The following is a 21,324-nucleotide window of genomic DNA, read 5'->3' as shown; positions in this document are numbered from 1 at the left end:
TACATTTTTTTATTCATTTAAATTAACTAAATAGGTATAGGTTAAATAAAATCATTTGCAAACCAATAACTAAATGAATTAATTAGATTTTTAATCAATAAACTAAAATAACTAAATTAACTAATTTAATAGTAACAATAACTATATTAACTAAATTAACAAACTATTAACTACAGTAATATTAACAAGTTATTCAGTTGTATCAATTACTGTAACTTAACAAAATTATATAAAGTAACAGTAACTATTAAAGTTAAAAAAATTATAAATACAAAACACAAAACCAGTGAAGTTGGCATGTTGTGAAATTGTAAATAAAAACAGAATACAATGACTTGCAAATCCTTTTCAACTTATATTCAATTGAATAGTCTGCAAAGACAAGAAATTTAATGTTGCAACTGGAATTTTTTTTTGCAAATAATCATTAACTTAGTACCAAAGACTATAAAAATGGACCCATAACCTCCCTGATTGGCACTCAGCATCAAGGGTTGGAATTGGGGGTTAAATCACTAAAAATGATTCCCGGGTTGGGCCACCGCTACTGCCCACTTCTCCCCTCACCTCCCAGGGGGTGATCAAGGGTAATGGGTTAAATGCAGAGAATAATTTTGCCACACCTAGCGTGTGTGTGACAATCATCGGTAATTTTACTTTAATGGGAGCATCACATTGCAAAAAGGTGGCACATGGGCCAAGTGTTGTTAAAAGGCCTTTCCTTTTAACAACACTCAGTGATTGTTACGGAACTGAGGAGACCATTTTTTTAAGCTTTTCAGGTGGAATTCTTTCCCATTCATGCTTGATCTACAGCTGCAAATGAATAGACTGCAAAGACAAGATATTTAATGTTCGAACTGAGAAACTTTTTTTATTTTTTACAAATAATCATTAACTTTTAATTTAATGGCAGCAACACATTGCAAAACAGTTGGAACAGGGTCATTTTTACCACTGTGTTATATGGCCTTTCTTTTTAACAACACTCAGTAAATGTTTGGGAACTTTGGAATTTTTCAAAGCTTTTCAGGTAGAATTCTATCCCATTCTTGCTTGATGTACTACTTAAGTTCTTCAACAGTTCATTGTCTCTGTCGTGGTATTTTAGGCTTCATAATGCACCACACATTTTCAATGGGAGACAGGTCTGGACTACAGGCAGGCCGGTATAGTACTCACACTCTTTTACTATAAAGCCACGCTGTTGTAACACGTGGCTTGGCATTGTCTTGCTGAAATAAGCAGGGGCGTCCATGGATGGCAACATATGTTGCTCCAAAAACTGTATGCACCTTTCAGCATTAATGGTGCCTTTACAGCTGTAGCGATAAAGGTCACAAAAGTAGCTTTGTTTTGTTCACACAACTCTTGAATGTAGAATTAACTGGCAGATATTGTTTGGTGACAAACAATTGTGTGATGTGTGAACTTTTAAGTACTGGCACGTTACCTTTTTTTCCCCCCATTTCCATACCACTATTAAAAAAAAACTATACCTATGTCATTTAAAAAAAAACACTACTGTATTGAAAAGAGTTTCAAATATTGATGATCAACATATTTTTGCATGAAATTGATGTTGACAAGTTATAATTATTACAGTCAATTTTTTTTTCTTTTTCGCGTCAATTTATTTCTACAATGTGTCCATAGAATAAGAGCTGCCCCACACACATGGCCCCCAGTCCACACTTTGAACACCTGTACTTTTGAATCTGTACTGCGATCACATCCTTATGGCAGTGTTTTTCAACCTTTTTTGAGCTAAGGCACATTGTTTTCATTAAAAAAAATGCGGAGGCACACCACCAGCAGAAATCATTAAAAAATGAAACTCAGCAGCCGATATTGACAATAAAAAGTTGTTGTCGCAATAGTTGGATATGACTTTAAAGCATAACCAAGCATGCATCAATATAGCTCTTGTCTCAAAGTAGGTGTACTGTCACCACCCTTCACATCACACCTTGACTTATTTTAAGTTTTTTGCTGTCTTCCTGTGTGTAGTGTTATAGTTATTGTCTTGCGCTCCTATTTTGGTGTCTTTTTCTCTATTTTGGTATTTTCCTGAAGCAGTTTCATGTCTTCCTTGACCGCTATTCCCCACACTTGCTTTGTTATAGCAATCAAGACTTTTTCAGTTGTTTTTATCCTTCTTTGTGGGGACATTGTTGATTTTCATGTAAAGTTTGGATGTACTTTCTGGACCCCGTCTTTGATCCACAGAAAGTCTTTGCTGTCGTCCAGCATTCTGTTTTTTTTCCTCCTTTGTAGCCAGTTGAGTTTTAGTTTCGTTCTGCATAGCCTTCCCTATACGCTTCAATGCCTTTTCTTAGGGGCACTCACTTTTTGTTTATTTTTGGTTTACGCACTACACACCTTTTTACCCGAACGCTGCCTCCCGCTGTTTCCGACATCTACAAAGCAATTAGCTACTGGCTGCCACCCAGGGACGCCGAAAAGGGGGGGTAAAGGAGACGGATTCTAGGGGCCCATGATGGAGGGGGGCCCAGAGAGGCCCGTAATGATGATGAAATTATAAAACAGAAAAAATAATGACACTAAGTTATTAACTAACATATAATCACACGTTTTATTTTCCATGTCCTGGTAACAATACCTTTATTTGTTTTGAAACCATCAACCCCTGCAGGAGGAAGCTTGAGTCAGTCTGCAACGTTTTATATATATATATATATATATATATATATATATATATATATATATATATATATATATATATATATATATATATATATATATATATAACATTCTTTCATATATTAAGTTCTACTTAAATTATGAGAAATCATTTATGGCCATTTTGTATTTTGATGGCGTTTTTGCGGAGATTTTTTTCTCTCCACTGATTATGATTGCTATTTTTTCATGGAAGAGTTTATTTCCAATTTAAGAATTAGTGGCGCAGCAAATAAATGACTCAAAATGAATTTCATTGTATTCAGAGTGCTCAGTTCTTCCCCTACTGTACATGTCAACTGTGATGCTGTTCTTCTTCCAAAAATATGGTATTGATTGTCAAAAATACCATTAAAATGCATAATTGTATGTAAAATAGCATCAAAAAATATTGCCGCTGTGTTGGGGGCCCTGTAAAGATTATTTTCATGGGCCCCAAAATCCCTAGCTACACTACTGCTATGGAAGAGTATATAAGTCTGCCGATCTCCAGACAGCACTGACACTCAACAACGGCATATTATTTGCGGATTATAATGACTGGTTTGCAAAAAATATTTTTAACCCAAATAGGTGAAATTAGATAATCTCCCAAGGCACACCAGACTGTAGTGTGCCGCGGCACAGTGGTTGAAAAACACTGCCTTATGGATGCCTAAAGTCGATGTCCGATATCGGGGTACACTTTTCAGCCGTATCGCCCAACCCCATTTTTATTGGAAGCAGCTGCAGGCCCAATCAAATCTTCTTTCGGGCGGCGTGCTGCAGGTCGAGCAGCTGGTCAGCGAACGTGTTCCGCAGGAGTTCTCGTGGAGCGCCGCGGCGCCACGACGAGACGCTTCAGAAGGATTTATCGGACGTCTTAACATGCCTGACCAGCCCGAGTCGTGTGCAGCCATTCCAGCTGCACGGAGGCTGATTTAGGAAGTCTGGAAAAGCAACAGGGGGGCGTCTCCCCACGCCCCGCCCCGGTGGGGATGTCCTCCCGCAGACAACAAGCGCGCATTGACGGCGCACGCACTCACGCACGCCGTGACATCACGCACGCCGGCCTCCATATAACGCAGCCTCGTCGTCCCGGTGGAGGCCGCGCACGAGCATCATGACGAGTCGGCGCGCGTGCACCGGAACCAGAACCCGCAGCGACGTCCGCATGCCTGCTGCCCGCCGTGCGCGACACTGTCAGGCGTAATCGCGCCATGCATCCGAACCCGCACTCCGTGTGCGTGCTGGTTCTGTACCTGGGCCTGCTGCTGGACCGGGGCGGCTGCCAGCACTACTACCTCCTCCGACCCATCCCCAGTGACAGCATGCCGCTCGTGGACTTAAAGGAGGACCCGGACCCCGTGCTGGACCCCAGGGAGCGGGACCTTAACGAGACCGAGCTCAGGAGCCTCCTGGGAGACTTTGACGGCCGCTTTTTGTCCGTCTCGCCGCCCGGCGACGACCAATTCCCTGGGAACGACGAGCTGGAGGACGCGGATCTGCAGAAGCTCGGCGGGGTTCTGCCCAAGGAGATCCGGGCTCTGGACTTTGACGCGCAACTGGGGAAGAAGCACAAAGCCAGTAAGAAACTGAAGCGGCGCCTGCAGCAGTGGCTGTGGTCCTACACCTTCTGCCCGGTGCTGCACACCTGGACCGACCTGGGACACCGCTTCTGGCCGCGCTTCGTGCGCGTGGGCGGCTGCCTCAGCAAGCGCTCCTGCTCGGTGCCGGAGGGCATGGTGTGCAAGCCCGCCGCCTCCACGCACCTGGGCCTGCTCAGGTGGAGGTGCTTGCAGAGGAAGGCGGGGCTCAAGTGCGCGTGGATCCCGGTACATTACCCCGTTATCACGGACTGCAAATGCGCGTGCGCGGGCTAATCATGGCGCTGCGAGTGTTTATTATTTTTATTTAGTGGACTGTGAATGTACAACAAGTTGTGACTTCTCCTGCCCTGTAAATTAAGGACATTTTGCTATTTATTCTTTATATTCTTGCAATAAAACTACACTGACTTGATTTTAAAAGCTTTGGCTTTCCTTCGTCAAACTTACAGCTGGCATTTCAAAGTGTTCTCTTTTTTTCAAACTTCGTCTCTCCTGCTGGCCACCGCCTGTTGTATATAAGTTTAAACTGTGTACTCCATAGTGTTAATATATTTGCATGTACATATACACCATGTTGTATATACCATGAGTATATAATATATATATGTATATATATATACACAATTGTGTATATACCCTGCATATATGTGTACATCATATATATATAACATGTATACACCGTGTGTGTGTGTGTTTATATGTATGTATGTTTGTGTATATATATATATATAGCATGTATATATGCATGTATGTTTGCATCCATATATATGTATATATATATATATATATATTTACATATATAATGTATGTGTGTACACCATGTTGTATATAAGTTAAAACTAAGGTGTATATGTGTGTACACCATGTTGTGTGTAAAGGTATATATATATATTTACACCATGTATATTTGTGTGTGTGCATCATATATATATATATACACAATGCTTTATATATCACGTACTACATATCATTTGTATATAATATATATACACAGTGATGTATATACCGTGTACCATATACCATGTGTGTATAATATATACACAATGGTGTATATACCATGCATATAGTATGTATATACCATTTATGTCTCCAGTGTGTATATACAATGTATATATAACATGTATACACCATGTATGTGTGTGTGTGTTTATATATATATATATATATATATATATATATATATATATATTAGTGTGTGTACATAATGTTGTATACAACTTTAAACCATATTCTAATGTGTACACTTTTTTAATATTCATGTTTATATATATATATATATATATATATGAAGAGTTCATACGCAAAAACCGATAAACGCCATTTTGATAAAGTTTAGCCCAGCCTCGGTAATATATAGTCCGCCACTTCTATTGTGGTATACCAAAATCAATTTGTTTGCAAATGCAGACAAATGCCGCTTTTAACGTCATTTAGTTCAGCGATTTATTGCAAAGGCCGATAAGCGCCATGGATCATTTATCACAAAAGCCGATATATCCGTTTGCCCAACCAGCGCTGCAGTACGGGATCACGTGACAAACAAAATGGCAGCGCGCTCGAACTCACTCAGTGTTGTTATCCACGCATGAATAATTTGGAAGCTTCTCCTGTGAACACTGTTAAGCCAGCGAAAAAAACTGACGTGTTGAAGTTATTTGATGTTGGCGCTAGCACGCGTGTCCGTGAGTTTTACACCGCTGCGTTAAACGATGTTGTCGAGCATGGAGCTAATGTCGATAGCGATGATGAGTGAGCTGTTATCTGCACAGGAGTGTTTTTGATAGGCAAACCAGGTTGAGCATTTGTGCTTGTTTTATTAATAAAACATCGTCTTCATTGCAACACTGTTTTTTTGTTTTTTCATTTTGTGCTGAAAAGCACAAGGTAAATATGTGAGGTCACAGTTCCAAAAAAGCATGTCCGGTTAGCAAGTACGAAAAAACAATGTTCGCAGGGACAGCTAGATTTATGCGTACCGAGGGATCGAAACTGTTAAATAATGAAGTAAAGAAATGTGAAAAGTTGTTACCTTGAAATGTGGCTTTCGATAAATTTCACGTTCTGTTTTTTTCTCTATCTTTATCTTGAATATTATGCGAAATAACGACCGCAAAGAAAACGATTTTGGAGATATCTGTTTTTGCAACATATCATAATTTGGATATATCTGCTTTTGACGTAAAACCACATCAAACACTCTTATTTGAAAGCCATTCATTACATCAGCATTTCTTAAAAGTTTAGGCTTTCATGACTTGCGTATGTTGATATTAAATAAACCATTGTACGCTTGTATATGTACCGGCAACACCAGCAGGCAGAAAATCGTTAATATACAGAATCGGTCAAAATGGATTTATCTGCTTTTGCATATGAACTCTTCATATATATATATACAAACCCCGTTTCCATATGAGTTAAGAAATTATGTTAGATGTAAATATAAACGGAATACAACAATTTGCAAATCCTTTTCAACCCATATTCAGTTGAATGCACTACAAAGACACGATATTTGATGTTCAAACTCATAAACTTTATTTTTCTTGCAAATAATAATTAACTTAGAATTTCATGGCTGCAACATGTGCCAAAGTAGTTGGGAAAGGGCATGTCCACCACTGTGTTGCATCACTTTTTCTTTTAACAACACTCAATAAACCTTTGGGAACTGAGGAAACTAATTGTTGAAGCTTTGAGAGTGGAATTCTTTCTCATTCTTGTTTTATGTAAAGCTTCAGTCGTTCAACAGTCCGGGGTCTCCGCTGTCGTATTTTACGCTTCATAATGGGCCACACATTTTCGATGGGAGACAGGTCTGGACTGCAGGTAGGCCAGGAAAGTACCCGCACTCTTTTACTACGAAACTATGCTGTTGAAACACGTGGCTTGGCATTGTCTTGCTGAAATAAGCAGGGGCGTCCATGATAACGTTGCTTGGATGACAACATATGTTGCTCCAAAACCTGTATGGACCATTCAGCATTAATGATGCCTTCACAGATGTGTAAGTTACCCATGCATTGGGCACGAATACACCCCCATACCATCACAGATGCTGGCTTTTGAACTTTGCGCCTATAACAATCCGAATGGTTATTTTTCTCTTTGTTCCGGAGGACACCACATCCACAGTTTCCAAATATAATTTGAAATGTGGACTCGTCAGACCACAGAACACTTTTCCACTTTGCATCAGTCCATCTTGGTGTTGTTGATAAATGGGTTTCGTTTTGCATAGCAGAGTTTTAACTTGCACTTACAGATGTAGCAACCAACTGTAGTTACTGACCGTGGTTTTATGAAGTGTTCCTGAGCCCATGTGGTGATATCCTTTACACACTGATGTCGGTTTTTGATGCAGTACCGCCTGAGGGATCAAAGGTCCGTAATATCATCGCTTATGTGCAGTGATTTCTCCAGATTCTCTGAACCTTTTGATGATTTTACGGACCGTAGATGGTAAAATCCCTAAATTCTTTGCAATAGCTCGTTGAGAAATGTTGTTCTAAAGCTGTTTGACAATTTGCTTACAAATTGGTGACCCTCGCCCCATCCTTGTTTGTGAATTACTTAGCATTTCATGGAAGCTGCTTTTATACCCAATCATGGCACCCACCTGTTCCGAATTAGCCTGCACACCTGTAGGATGTTCCAAATAAATGTTTGATGAGTATTTCTCAACTTTATCAGTATGTAATGCCACCTTTCCCAACTCCACGTGTTACTGGCATGAAATCTAAAGTTAAAGATTATTTGCAAAAAAAAACGTTTAGCAGTTTGAACATCAAATAGATTAAATAGTACTTTATTATGTTGTAAATATGTTGTCTTTGTAACATATTCAACTGAATATGAATTGAAAATGATTTGCAAATCATTGTATTCCATGTGTGAGTATATATATATATATATATATATATATATATATATATATATATATATATATATATATATATATATATATATATATATATATATATATATATACCATGAGTATATAATGTGTATATAAACAATGGGGTGTAAGCCCTGCATATAATATACATTATGTATACACCATGTATATTTATATAATATGCATGTGTGCATCATGTTGACTATGCCATGTGTATATAATATATTTACACAATGTCTATACCATGCACCCTACACAGGTGTGTATAATATATACATACACACAATGGTGTACATACATGCATACATGCATATAGTATGTATATAACATTTATATTTGTCTACACTGTGTGTACAATGTATATATATATAATATGTATACACAATGGTGTGCGTATAATATGCACATATAGTGTGTGTACTCCATTGTGTATGTATATACCATGTGTATAATATCTATATATACACAATGGGGAATATACCATCTGTATATGCATATAGTATGTAAACACCTTGTATATACTGTGCATATGTAATATGTAAACATCATTTAAAATGCATACATAATATATATACACAATGGTGTGTACATACCACATAGTATATATATATACCATACTGTATACATATTATATACATGATATATTCACTACAGTGTATATACCATACAAAATATGTAATCTGTATACACCTTGTTATATACAGTACATATTATGTGTTGGCCCTGCGATGAGATGGCGACTTGTCCAGGCTGTACCCCGCCTTCCGCCCGATTGTAGCTGAGATGGGCACCAGCGCCCCCCGCGACCCCAAAGGGAATAAGCGATAGGAAATGGATGAATGGATGATATGTTTGATATATACACCATTGTGTATCTAATATCTTCAAATAAAAAGTGTCTTACATGTAGTGATCAGTTGTGGACAGAAAAAAAACAAAGCAGTGTCACCATTTTACATTAAATTTTTTTCAGGGAATCAGTTTTTGGCTTAACACTGGAAGCAGCGAACAGTAGATTTGACTTACAGTTGTGTAAATGTCACGATCAATGACTCACTCACCTGCTGACGTCATCAAAGTAGTGAAAATGAAATGTGTCCTCTTCACTTTATCCCAGTTGTACACATATTACCATGTGGAACATGTTAAATAGCACATGTCGGTTTTGACTTTAGCGGTGACTTCCTCGTCTCACAAAGGAAAATAATTTGATTGGCTTTCTGACCTGAAACTCATCTTCGTCAACGTGCCTTTGTTTTGATTTGTTGTTGTCTTATTTATTCCCTGCTTTGTTTAAAAAAAACAACAAATAGAATAATCAGCTTCGAGCACGGATTCTCAAACTGTAGTACGTATGCCATTAGTTCTCCATCAAGTGGTATGCCAAAAAATCACTGAATTAAATACTCAGAGTTTGACTGTTCAAACTGTGTGTTATGTTACAGTGGCCAACAATATCAAATATACTTTTTAAATGAAATCTCTGCCTACATTTTAACAAACACTTGGGGCTACTGCACTACTGTATTGTAATGTTGGTCATTATGGTGGTACTTGGAGAGCCAGGTCTTTTCTGAGGTAGTACTTGGTGAAAAATATTTTGATAGATCTCTCAATGGGAAAACAAAATAACAAGAACACAAAACCTATTACACAAACGATACGATTTTTTTCAGTATGGTTTAGCAAATACTGATTTTAAAGTTAATTAGTTTTAGCATCTTTAAAGTGGAAAATGAATGGAAGTGGCAATCAGGTATCTAACAGTTAAAGGTGTCAGCACGAAAGACACCATCAGGGATAAAGGAAGGTGACAATGTGTGAACAGCTGATAGCATGCTCATGCTCAATAAAGACATTATTGCACATTATAGAATTAATAAGATGCATGAAAATACAAACCCCAAATCCAGTGGGGTTGGCACATTGTGTTAATCGTAAATACAAACAAAATAAAATGATTTGCAAATACCTTTCAACCTATATTCAATTGAATGGACTGAAAAGACAAGATATTTAATGTTTGAAATGGTAAACTTTATTTTTTGCAGATATTAGCTCATTTGGAATTTGATGCCTGCAACATTTAAAAAAAACATGGCACAAGTGGCAAAAAAGACTGAGAAAGTTGAGGAATTCTCTTCAAAACACTTATTTGGAACAACCCACAAGTGAACAGGCGGGTGCCATGATTGGGTATAAAATCAGCTTCCATGAAATGCTCAGTCATTCACAAACGAGGATGGGGCGACTTTGTCAAAGTTAAAGTACCATTTATTAGGTGTGGCGAAATTATTCTCTGCATTTGACCCATTACCCTTGATCACCCCCTGGGAGGAGAGGGGAGCAGTGAGCAGCAGCAGTGGCCGCGCCCGGGAATTATTTTTGGTGATTTAATTCCCAATTCCAAACCTTGATGCTGAGTGCCAAGCAGGGAGGTAATGGATCCGATTTTTATATTCTTTGGTATGTGAACAAATGCCTTAACAAATTGTTTAAGAACAACATTTCTCAACCAGCTATTGCAAGGGATTTCACCATCTACAGTTCGTGATATATCATCAAAATGTTCAGAGAATCTGGAGAAGTCACTGCACGTAAACGATGAGATTATGGACGTTCGATCCCCTACTGCATCATAAAGTGAAATCAGTGTGTAAAGGATATCACCGCATGGGCTCAGGAACACTTCACAAAACCACTGTCAGTATCTACAGTTTCTCACTACATCTGTATGTGCAGGTTAAAACTCTACTATGCAAAGCAAAAGCCATTTATCAGAAACACCCAGAAATGCCGCCGGCTTCGCTGGGCCCGAGCTCATCTAAGATGGACTGATGCAAAGTGGAAAAGAGTTCTGTGGTCTGATGAGTCCACATTTTAAATTCTTTTTGGAAACTGTGGACGGCGTGTCAAAAAGGAAAAGAACCATCCAGATTGTTATAGACGCGAAGTTCAAAAACCAGCATCTTTGATGGTATGGGGGTGTATTAGTGCCCAAGGTACTAATATGCTGAATGGTACATACAGGTTTTGGATCAACATATGTCGCCATCCAAGCAACGTTATGATGGACGCCCCTGTTTATTTCAGCAAGACAATGCCAATCCATGGTGTTACAACAGCGTGGCGTCATAGTAAAAGAGTGCCGGTACTAGACTGGCCTGCCTGTAGTCCAAACCTGTTTTCCATTGAAAATATGTGGTACATTTTGAAGGCTAAAATACCACAATGGAGACCACGGACTGTTGTTTTAAAGACCATCCATGCATGGTAGTTGTTAGATAAATATGTCTGCGTGTCCTGATGTGACCTCGAGGAGCAGCATAAAGTTCAGTGATACTTCATCACTTTTATTATGCAGAGTGTTTGATAATCAAGAAGTATTGTTTTAGTCTGTCAGAGGTGTACACCGACGTCTGCTTATTGGACCTGGCAGTGAGCAGCCTTGGCTGTGAGTGTCCCAATGTTCCCCTCGAGCGCAGACATGGGGGCACCAGAGAGTCTGCGTGTTGTTGGACCCGCGCTCGCGTCCTGATGATGCTTGTGGAGCCTCAGAGCCAGCTCGATGCGTCACCACGCAGCCAACAAATCTGCTCTGCTTGTCACCATGCTGCAATGCGGGGGCCCATGTGGACACAATAGCCTTTGATGAGCGTGTGTGCGTGTGCGCGTGCGTGTGCGTGTGTGTGTGTGTGCAGTTTGTCCTGCCGCCGTTTCTCATTTTACGAGCGCTGTCCACTTATTTAAGGCTTGCCGTGTCGTCATCTGTTGAGCTTTCCCGGCAGGGCCGCTGCCCAGAGGGGGCACTGAGGGACAAGGGGCCACCACCTCGCACCTCATTGGCCGCACCATTAACTGATGCAGTCACTCTATTTTTGGTGGCTGTGTTTTTCGAGTTCGAGTGGCTAACATGCAGTGACTTAGTTTTGGACTTTTGCTGGTCCTGCACTTTTTTTTTTTATTGTGTCTATCATTCACAGTCCTTTTGTGAGACAAGAACACGTATGCTTTGCTTTTTTATGCATCCTAACTCGTAAATAAATGGTAGCAAAAGACCGCTAACAATGACGTTCTATTCCGCCTATAAAGCGCTCTAAAAAACATCCAAAAATCTCCAAGGTTTTATATAAACACTGTAAGTATATATGTAATGTAGTAATATTCATAATAACATGTAATATTTACATATTTTGCTCATTTAAGCATATGGTGGCGTATTAATTTCACAGACACAATACAATGTTCACTTTTCTTTCAACAACACTACTAATTATGGCAGAGAGACAACTTTGGGACAAATGAAAATCCAGAAACCTATTTTTTTAGAGCCTGCATATAAGGAGGATGTTTTAGAAGTTTTAGAAGCTGTGTGCTAACAAATGCAGCTTTTGTGAAACATTAAGCATCATGTAGCAGTATTGCTAATTGCTACACAAGAAATACAAACTATGAACATAATAAATCAATAACTTATTGTACAATGTCTGCTCTCACTGGGATGTCGACTGATGGAATGTTTATATCTTCTCTTTTAGATGCAAAATTAATCATCTTTTACACACAGTGTTAAAGTGTTTTTTCGTGTCTTTCTCACCAGTTGGACGTCAAAGTGGACCATGACCTTCTATTATCCAGGTGAGAGGCATGATTTATAATCTAGAATGAACTTTCACCAACTCAGAGGCTATGCAGCAGCTCAATATGTCAATATAGCAGCATTAATTGATTGATTGATTGATACTTTTATTAGTAGATTGCACAGTTCAGTACATATTCCATACAATTGACCACTAAATGGTAACACCCGAATAAGTTTTCAACTTGTTTAAGTCAGGGTCCAAGTTAATCAATTAATGGCATATTTGGGGAAAGTGATTAAAAATTTAATATTTTTTTATTCTTAAAAGAAAACAAAAAAAAGTTATCCAACAAAAAGAGAACCTTTCTCATACAGATCAAAAGGCTGGTGCTTGAGCAGTGATTATTACTTTCTACTTCACTAATTATTTTTGAATACTAAATACTGCTATCATATGTGTATGTATTGTATATGCTGATGTAGTTCTGTTTTAAAAAAAAAAGGTCGATACAAATAAAGAAGGCCGATATCGATTTATGTAAAATGCCAAATATCAGCGATATAATATTATTTGAAAACCGTCCACTCTTTTCCCCCACTACTCTGACTGTGGGAAATATTACAACTAACAAAGAATATCCCTTTTTTCAAAGCCATTACTTGCTGCTACCTCAGCTTTTCTCCTGGGTAACTCTCTAATGAGACGGTTAGATGCCAATTAGAACAGAAGAGACAAATTTTAAAGTCAAATTCAATCCATTATTATTACATTACTTTAAAGAATTACTGTAGTTTGTACTACATTTTATTTTAATGCAATATTTAATATCTGGACTATAGAGCACACCGGTATATAAGCCACACCCACACAATTTTAGGGGGGAAAAGTATGTTTACATGTATTAGCCGCACCGGACTATAAGTTGCAGATATATACATTGCAAAATGAGTCATTTACATAGTAAGATTCTGTAAATGTTTATTTACATACCTTAATTGTTTCCAAACGGTGTCTGTAACACGGCAGTAAAACGGCTGATCAAACAAAACAGAAGTCCTCTTCATGGGCCCACTAACTGTGCAAGCTACAGTAGCTCTCCAATCAGCTAAATAGACTCAATAACTCCACGGTGACGTATTGGGGAATTTACTGAGGAATTTACAAAAAGAATGCCATTGTAAGTTAATAATACTAACACAAACAATTATTCGTTCATTTTCATTTTCATTTATTTAAATTGAGGTTAAAATGTCTTTTAGAAGAGTGACCCGACCAAGAGGGCAGCAAAAACAGGTTTCATAACTAAATATAACAACAAAAACAGGAGCAGTTATATACACCACAGTTTAAAGTACAAATTACTCACAAAAAAACATAAAAACAAAGTAAAGTAAAAAGTAAAACATTTTCTTCAAAAAAAAAACTATTTGAAAACAAATACAAAGTCCAATAGAAACATTTTATTGAGCCTTAAAAATGGCCTGAAAGTCCTCCCAAAGTGATGAGTTCAGGTAACCTCAGATCTTTTTGGCATTTATTCCATGACCATGGCGCTATGAATCTGAAGGCTATTTTTTTTTTTTTTTTTTAACCAAGACTTGTGTTGACTCTAGGAACCAACACACCAAGACTTGTGTTGACTCTAGGAACCAACACACCAAGAGTTGTGTTGACTCTAGGAACCAACACACCAATGGTGTCCATTAAATGTGTTAACATGTTAGCTAATAGTAACGACGCTATCTTTATTACATTATGATAGCACGCACAAATTATGCAATAAAACACTGCTGCAAACAATCAAACGTGGAACGGTTTCGTAAATAAGAATTGTTTTAGTTACATTGTAAAACATACTAATGTTGCTTGGAGTGATGTGTTAAACGCCAGCTCAGTGGATTTGTGGTTAGAGTGTCTGCCCTGAGACTGGGAGGTCGTGTGTTCAAACCCCGGCTGAGTCATACCGAAGACTACAAAAACTGGGACCCATTGCCTCCCTGCTTGGCACTCATCAGCAAGGGTTGGAATTGGGGGTTAAATCACCAAATGATTCTCGAGCGCAGTCATGCTGCTGCTCAGTGCTTCCCTCACTTCCCAGCGAGTGAACATGAGGATGGGTCAAATGCAGAGGACAAATTTCACCACACCCAGTGAGTGTGTGACTATCATTGGAACTTTAACTTTAACGCAGAAATGCTCCAGACAGTTTTACTTCCGGTTCAAGGCATTAAAACAAGAAGTACATTTTCAACTCACAACACCTGCAGTGAGCGAACTCTTCCAAAAGATGACGACATAGCACAAACAACAACGCACCTTTTTAGTGACTCTGCCCAAGTTTATTGGAAACAACTGAACACAAAACATGGCCGTTAGTGAAGAACAATCCATAAGTAAGCTGTATCGTTTTATTTTATCAGTCGTTCTAAAGCATAGGAAAAAAGTAGTGGCTTATAGTCCGGAATTTACGATAAATCAATCAATCAAAGTTTATTTATCACTTCAAGCCACAACGACATCCCTGGCTCAGATCCCACAACAGGGCAAGAAAAAACTCAACCCGATGGGATACAATGAAAAACCTTGGAGGGGACAGCAGATGTGGGGGACCCCCTTCCCTCTTGGGCTACGAGCGGATCTAGTTAATAGTGTGAGAGTCCAGTCCATAGTGGGGCCAGTAGGAGATCATCTTGATTGGAGACAAGTCAGCAGCGCAGAGACGTGATCAACTGATGCACCGACTTTGAACAGCTAGCGCGTCATCTGTGGTCACCTAATAAACTCTCCATCCAGTAGAATGAAAATGGGAGTCTATTTTAAAATAATAACACAAATAAATTGATATAAAATAAATTTCAACAAATGACGGTGAGTTGCGATAAGTTGGGAACTCAGTCATATCCTTGCGCTTGTAAGTTGAGGTACTACCACAAACCTTTTCTCGCAAGGCTGGCATCCAAGGAAGGTCTTTGACGTTCTCTGCCACGTTATCGGTTTTCCTGCTCGCTGTAATATTCCTCCCAATATTGCCCGCCTTGATCTCGCCCCTGGGTCTGGCGCTTTAGACCTGTTTGAGACGACGACGTCATCGTCCATCAACTTAACGACGACTCTGGCCTTTATTCCTCGTCTCCCTCCTCCTGGAACCAAGTGATACGCCCAAGCCAAAACCTGATGAAATTACAACAAGTGCAGTTTTCCCGCTGATCAAAGCAGGCGACTCCTCCTTAGCGTTGGCATCCATTTCAAAACCACAGTCGCTCCTTTTGGATGATTAAGTAGGTCCTAATAGCACCGCCTGGCCGGTTATCAGGTCCGAGTGTGTGTAAGACATCACGAACCGAATCCTACGCTGTCAAAAGGAAGCGGTAAGAACACTTAATGAGTACTTTTGTCCGCAATAAAACATGGATGGAGTATAAAAGTGTTGACACAACGTGACAGTTTGAGTGGTTCAAAAGAATCCTGAAGATCCTGCTGTTTGGCCGGCAGCCCAGCGAGTGGCGCTCTCCCACACGCCACCTAATTGGACTGTTGAGGAACATCCTCCACGCTGGTCACCACGTTTAAACTTCCATGGCTGATCTTTCAACCTTTTTGTCCGCCGACTCGGGTTTGATGCCTCGCGTGTGGGGGGGAGATCCGAATGTTTGATGTCCAGAGCTCGTTAATCCGAACCTCACCCGGTATGCGAGGTCAGAGCCCACTTTGAAGTCGGCTGGCCGGCCGTGCCAAGTCTGCGGAGCCGGGAGGGCACCCAGCGTAATGTGAGGGATCAGGAAGCGTAGCAACCTGGTGGATTCTGGCTTTTGTCCACCCACTACTAGGAGGTTGAGGTTTGGATCGTCACAGGGGCCCTTCTGGCTCTCACACAACTCAAATCTTCCCAGTAGGAATTGTTTAGAACGTTATCTTATGGACAATCCTATGTACTTTTCACTAGCTAGCAAACCGTCAAACAGCAAACACACTTTTCCTGAAAAAGTTTCTCTGAGTTTGTCACCTTGAGAACGCATACTTTAGATAAGGGGTTTCAAATGTATGGCCCGCGGGCCAAAAAAGTTTTACCCGGCCTGCGGGATGAGTTTGCCAAGTATAAAAATTAGCCAACATTTTTGAATGAAAGAAACCGCTCTTCTAAATGTGTCCACTAGATGTCGCAATAGCAATTATTTGTATCTTTGTAGATTATGCTACACATTTAAAAAATATAAACCACATGATGTTAGTGCACCAGTCGAGGACAATGTAATTTGAGTTCTAAATTATTTTGTTATCTTGATTGAAAATTAACACCACTGAGTTGACTGATGAACATTATTAACATAACGAAAAATAAAGACATAATACTATTAACCGCAACATGTCAGTTGTACCGATCCGTTGTGGTGAAGAAGGAGCTGAGCCGGAAGGCAAAGCTCTCAATTTACCGGTCGATCTACGTTCCCATCCTCACCTATGGTCATGAGCTTTGGGTCATGACCGAAAGGATAAGATCACGGGTACAAGCGGCAGAAATGAGTTTCCTTCGCCGTGTGGCGGGTCTCTCCCTTAGAGATAGGGTGAGAGGCTCTGCCATCCGGGAGGAACTCAAAGTAAAGCCGCTGCTCCTTCACATCGAGAGGAGCCAGATGAGGTGGTTCGGGCATCTGGTCAAGATGCCACCCGAACGCCTCCCTAGGGAGGTGTTTAGGGCACGTCCAACCGGTAGGAGGCCACGGGGAAGACCCAGGACACGTTGGGAAGACTATGTCTCCCGGATGGCCTGGGAACGCCTCGGGATCCCCCGGGAAGAGCTAGACGAAGTGGCTGGGGAGAGGGAAGTCTGGGTTTCCCTGCTTAGGCTGTTGCCCCCGCGACCCGACCTCGGATAAGCGGAAGATGATGGATGGATGGATGGATGGATGGATGTCAGTTGGCATGTCAAAGTTGACCAACTTCTCAGTTTATGTCCACAACCTTCTACTATTCAGGTGAGGGGTGAGATACTCAACTATCACCAACTCAGAGGCTAGGCAGCAGCTCAACATGTCAATACAGCAGCAAATTTGGAGAAAATGATTGATAATGACAGTATTTTTTATTCTTAAATGAATGCAAACAGAAGTTCTCCAACAAAAAGAGAACTTTTCTCATACAGGTTAAGGCTGGTGCTTGAGCAGTGCTTATTAACTACCTACTTCACTTATTACTTTTTAATACTAAATACTGGTGTCATGTGTGTACAGTATATATTGTATATGCTGATGTAGTTCTGTTGTAAAAAAAAAAACAACCAAATATCAGCGATACAATATTACTTGAAAAGCATCCAATCTTCTCCCCCACTACTCTGATTGTGGGAAATATCACAAGTAAGAAATCCTCTTTTTCAAGGCCATTACTTGCTGCTACCTCAGCCTTATTGACAAGCCTTCTCTCCTGGGTAACTCTCTAATGAGACGGCGAGATGCCAATCCGAATAGAACAGACAGATTTTAAAGACAAATGCCGTCCATTATTTTTAGATTACTTTCAAACAAGTACTGTAGTTTGTACTACATTTATTTTTCATGCAATATTTAATATCTGAAAATGTGTTTCCTTAATAAAAGGCACAGATTACTTTATTTTCCGGACTATAGAGCGCACCGGTATATAAGCCGCACCCACTAAATTTTAGGGGGGAAAGTATGTTTCCATATATTAGCCGCACCGTTGCACAAGTTGCAGATACAGTCCTGGTCAAAAGTGTCAAAAGTTTACATACACTTGTAAAGAACACAATGTCATGGCTGTCTTGAGTTTCCAATAATTTCTACAACTCTTACTTTTTTGTGATAGAGTGATTGGAGCACATACTTGTTTGTCAAAAAAACATTCAAATGAAGTTTGGTTCGTTTATGAATTTATTATGGGTCTGCTGAAAATGTGAGCAAATCTGCTTGGTCAAAAGTATACATACAGCAATGTTAATATTTGTTTACATGTCCCTTGGCAAGTTTCACTGCAATAAGGAACTTTTGGTAGCCATCCACAAGCTTCTGGCAAGCTTCTGGTTGAATTTTTGACCAATCCTCTTGAGAAAATGGGTGCAGTTCAGCTAAATGTGTTGGTTTTCTGACATGGGCGTGTTTCTCCAGTATTGTACACATGTTTAAGTCAGGACTTTGGGAAGGCCATTCTAAAACCTTAATTCTAATTCTGACCACAGAACTTTCCTCTATAAGGTCTTATCTTTGTCCATGTGATGTCAGATGAAACAAAAATTAAGATGTTTGGCCACAATACCCAGCAATATGTTTGGAGAAGAAAAGATGAGGCCTTTTATTCCATGAATACCATGCCTACCGTCAAGCATGGTGGTGGTAGTGTTATGCTCTGGCCCTGTTTTGCTGCCAATGGAATTGGTGCTTTAAAGAGCGTAAATGGGACAATGAAAAAGGAGGATTACCTCCAAATTCTTCAGGACAACCTAAAATCATCAGCCCGGAGGTTGGGTCTTGGGTGCAGTTGGGTGTTCCAACAGGAGAATGAACCCAAACACACGTCAAGTGGTAAAAGAATGGCTACATCAGGCTAAAAATATTTATTTCCAGACTTAATAAACAATCAGAAATAAGGACAAAAGTTTACCAGTTTGAACGTTAAGTATCTTGTCTTTGCGGTCTATTCAATTCAATATAAGTCGAAAAGGATTTGCAAATCATTGTATTCTGTTTTTATTTACCATTTACACAACGCACCAACTTCACTGGTTTTGGGTTTTGTAGAAGCACACCTTCCTGGAAACACTAAACACTCTGCAACATGTTTGTCGTGTAAAATAAAGGAATGTGCGTCAATTGATTCTTTGGTGTTGCGTGTAAATATAACTGTTTGGGCCATGGTTCTGTGGGCCTTTGTTCTTTCGGGCCTTCTGGCCGACTGCCACCTGGCTATGATTTATGACAACGATCAGACATTGGGCCTTTCGTCTTTCCTGTTGGGTTCTCCTTGACAGCGTCATAGAGGCGCTGATCATCTGGGTGCACATTTATGCTGTCTCTCGGAACATCTGCAGTGTACTTGTGCAGATTGCTTCCAGATCTCTTGACTTCACACCTCCCAGCAAGGTGTGTTTCCTGCAAGATCAGCACACATTCTGCTTGATATCAGCGCCGACACGAAGCCCATTTTGTCTTTGGGTCTACGAGCGGCGTGGAGCCCAGCGGGGGCACTGCAGGAATGCTGCCTGGCAGTGTTTGATCCCACCTTCAGATCGTCAATCAGCTTTAGCGTTTTTATATATTTCTATAAGCAGTCACATTTCTTTAACCCTTGCTGCTACATTCTGCAGCCTGAGCGTGCTGTCGTGTTTAGCCAGTCATCTCAGTTATTCCAATTTCAATTCCGATATATTTTGGCTTGTCACGACCATAAAAACATAATAATAATAATAATAATAAAAGGATTATAGTGCCGCGCAATGTGCATGCAAATTTCTGATCTTGTACATAACGGATAAAAAGAGCACGCCTACTAGAAGTTTGTGCTCCCACCATGGTTGCTACTTTTTATTTGACACAACGCCAGTATGCCTATGTAATAATCACTAAACTCAACAAAAAAATAAGGTATTTTCGAGTTCACATAACCACAGACGGAGTCACAGAATTGGCCAAAAAAACAGAATCCGCTGGGAAATGCAGAATATCAGTGAACTTGATGCTGTCATTAAGAGGAGAAAATAACATGTCCGGTGGCATTTGTTGATCTGCCAAACACGTCCTGAGCTAAACAATGCGGAGATGACCACTTGAAACTAGGACGCTAAAGCTCGCAAAAGCAATCCATACACCTGCAACGCATTTAATGTGCATGTGTTGTTGTGAACGACATCATGGATGTAAATCAGCGTACAAACAGCTGTTGCGACTTGAGGAACTTTAATTATTTTAACAACCTCAAGACGTCTCCTTACTCGTCAAGCTCAGAAGAGCAGTACACCCCCCGCCCCCCACAACAACAGCGCTGTGCGCTAAGAAAATAAAGCTCTCAAAAAAGTAATTGTAATTTATACATACATTTACAAAATTACTTTGCTTTCACTTAAAATATTGGTCAAAATGGTCCAATTGTGAGGATTTTTCATTATGTAACATTGTATTAGAACAAAAAGCACACATTTTATGGTGGTAAGATAAGTGTAAATGGTGAACAACGAAATAAAAAAAATAATAAAACGTTAAAACTGAATGTTGTTGTTTTACTAGATTGCTATTGTTATTCTAAAGTATTATTACTATTATTATTATTATCATTATTATTTTATTTGTTTATTCTTTAGTAATTTGGATCCCATCTTTTAAATTATATTTACAGTTTGGGTGGTACAAGAAATATTAAAGTTCATGTTATTAATCGTGATTTCAATATCAATCAGAAATAATCGTGATGATTATTTTTGCCATAATCGTCCAGTTCTAGCCAGGAGCAGTTATTTGAGCTCCATAAAACAGCCTGCAGGACTGTCATTATCACACGACTGCATGCTGTTAAAGTAGCAGTAGAGTGGAAGAACAAGTTGCCT

General features: G+C 39.6%; 1 protein-coding gene and 1 long non-coding RNA gene across 3 annotated transcripts in view; both read left to right on the top strand.

Annotated features, from left to right (window-relative positions):
- LOC133556083 (uncharacterized) overlaps positions 1-21,324 on the top strand; it is a 522,853-nt gene that overhangs the window by 461,954 nt on the left and 39,575 nt on the right. The window lies entirely within an intron of this gene.
- On the top strand, positions 3,436-4,712 carry LOC133555663 (noggin-like). Its single transcript, XM_061905000.1, has one exon. It carries the CDS (start codon positions 3,903-3,905, stop codon positions 4,563-4,565), a length of 663 nt encoding a protein of 220 aa, XP_061760984.1. The 5' UTR covers positions 3,436-3,902; the 3' UTR covers positions 4,566-4,712.

Source organism: Nerophis ophidion, linkage group LG07 (assembly GCF_033978795.1).
Source record: "Nerophis ophidion isolate RoL-2023_Sa linkage group LG07, RoL_Noph_v1.0, whole genome shotgun sequence".
Lineage (NCBI taxonomy): Eukaryota > Metazoa > Chordata > Actinopteri > Syngnathiformes > Syngnathidae > Nerophis > Nerophis ophidion.
The sequence above is the reverse complement of the archived record's forward strand: the minus strand, read 5'-3'. Positions and strand labels throughout refer to the sequence as shown.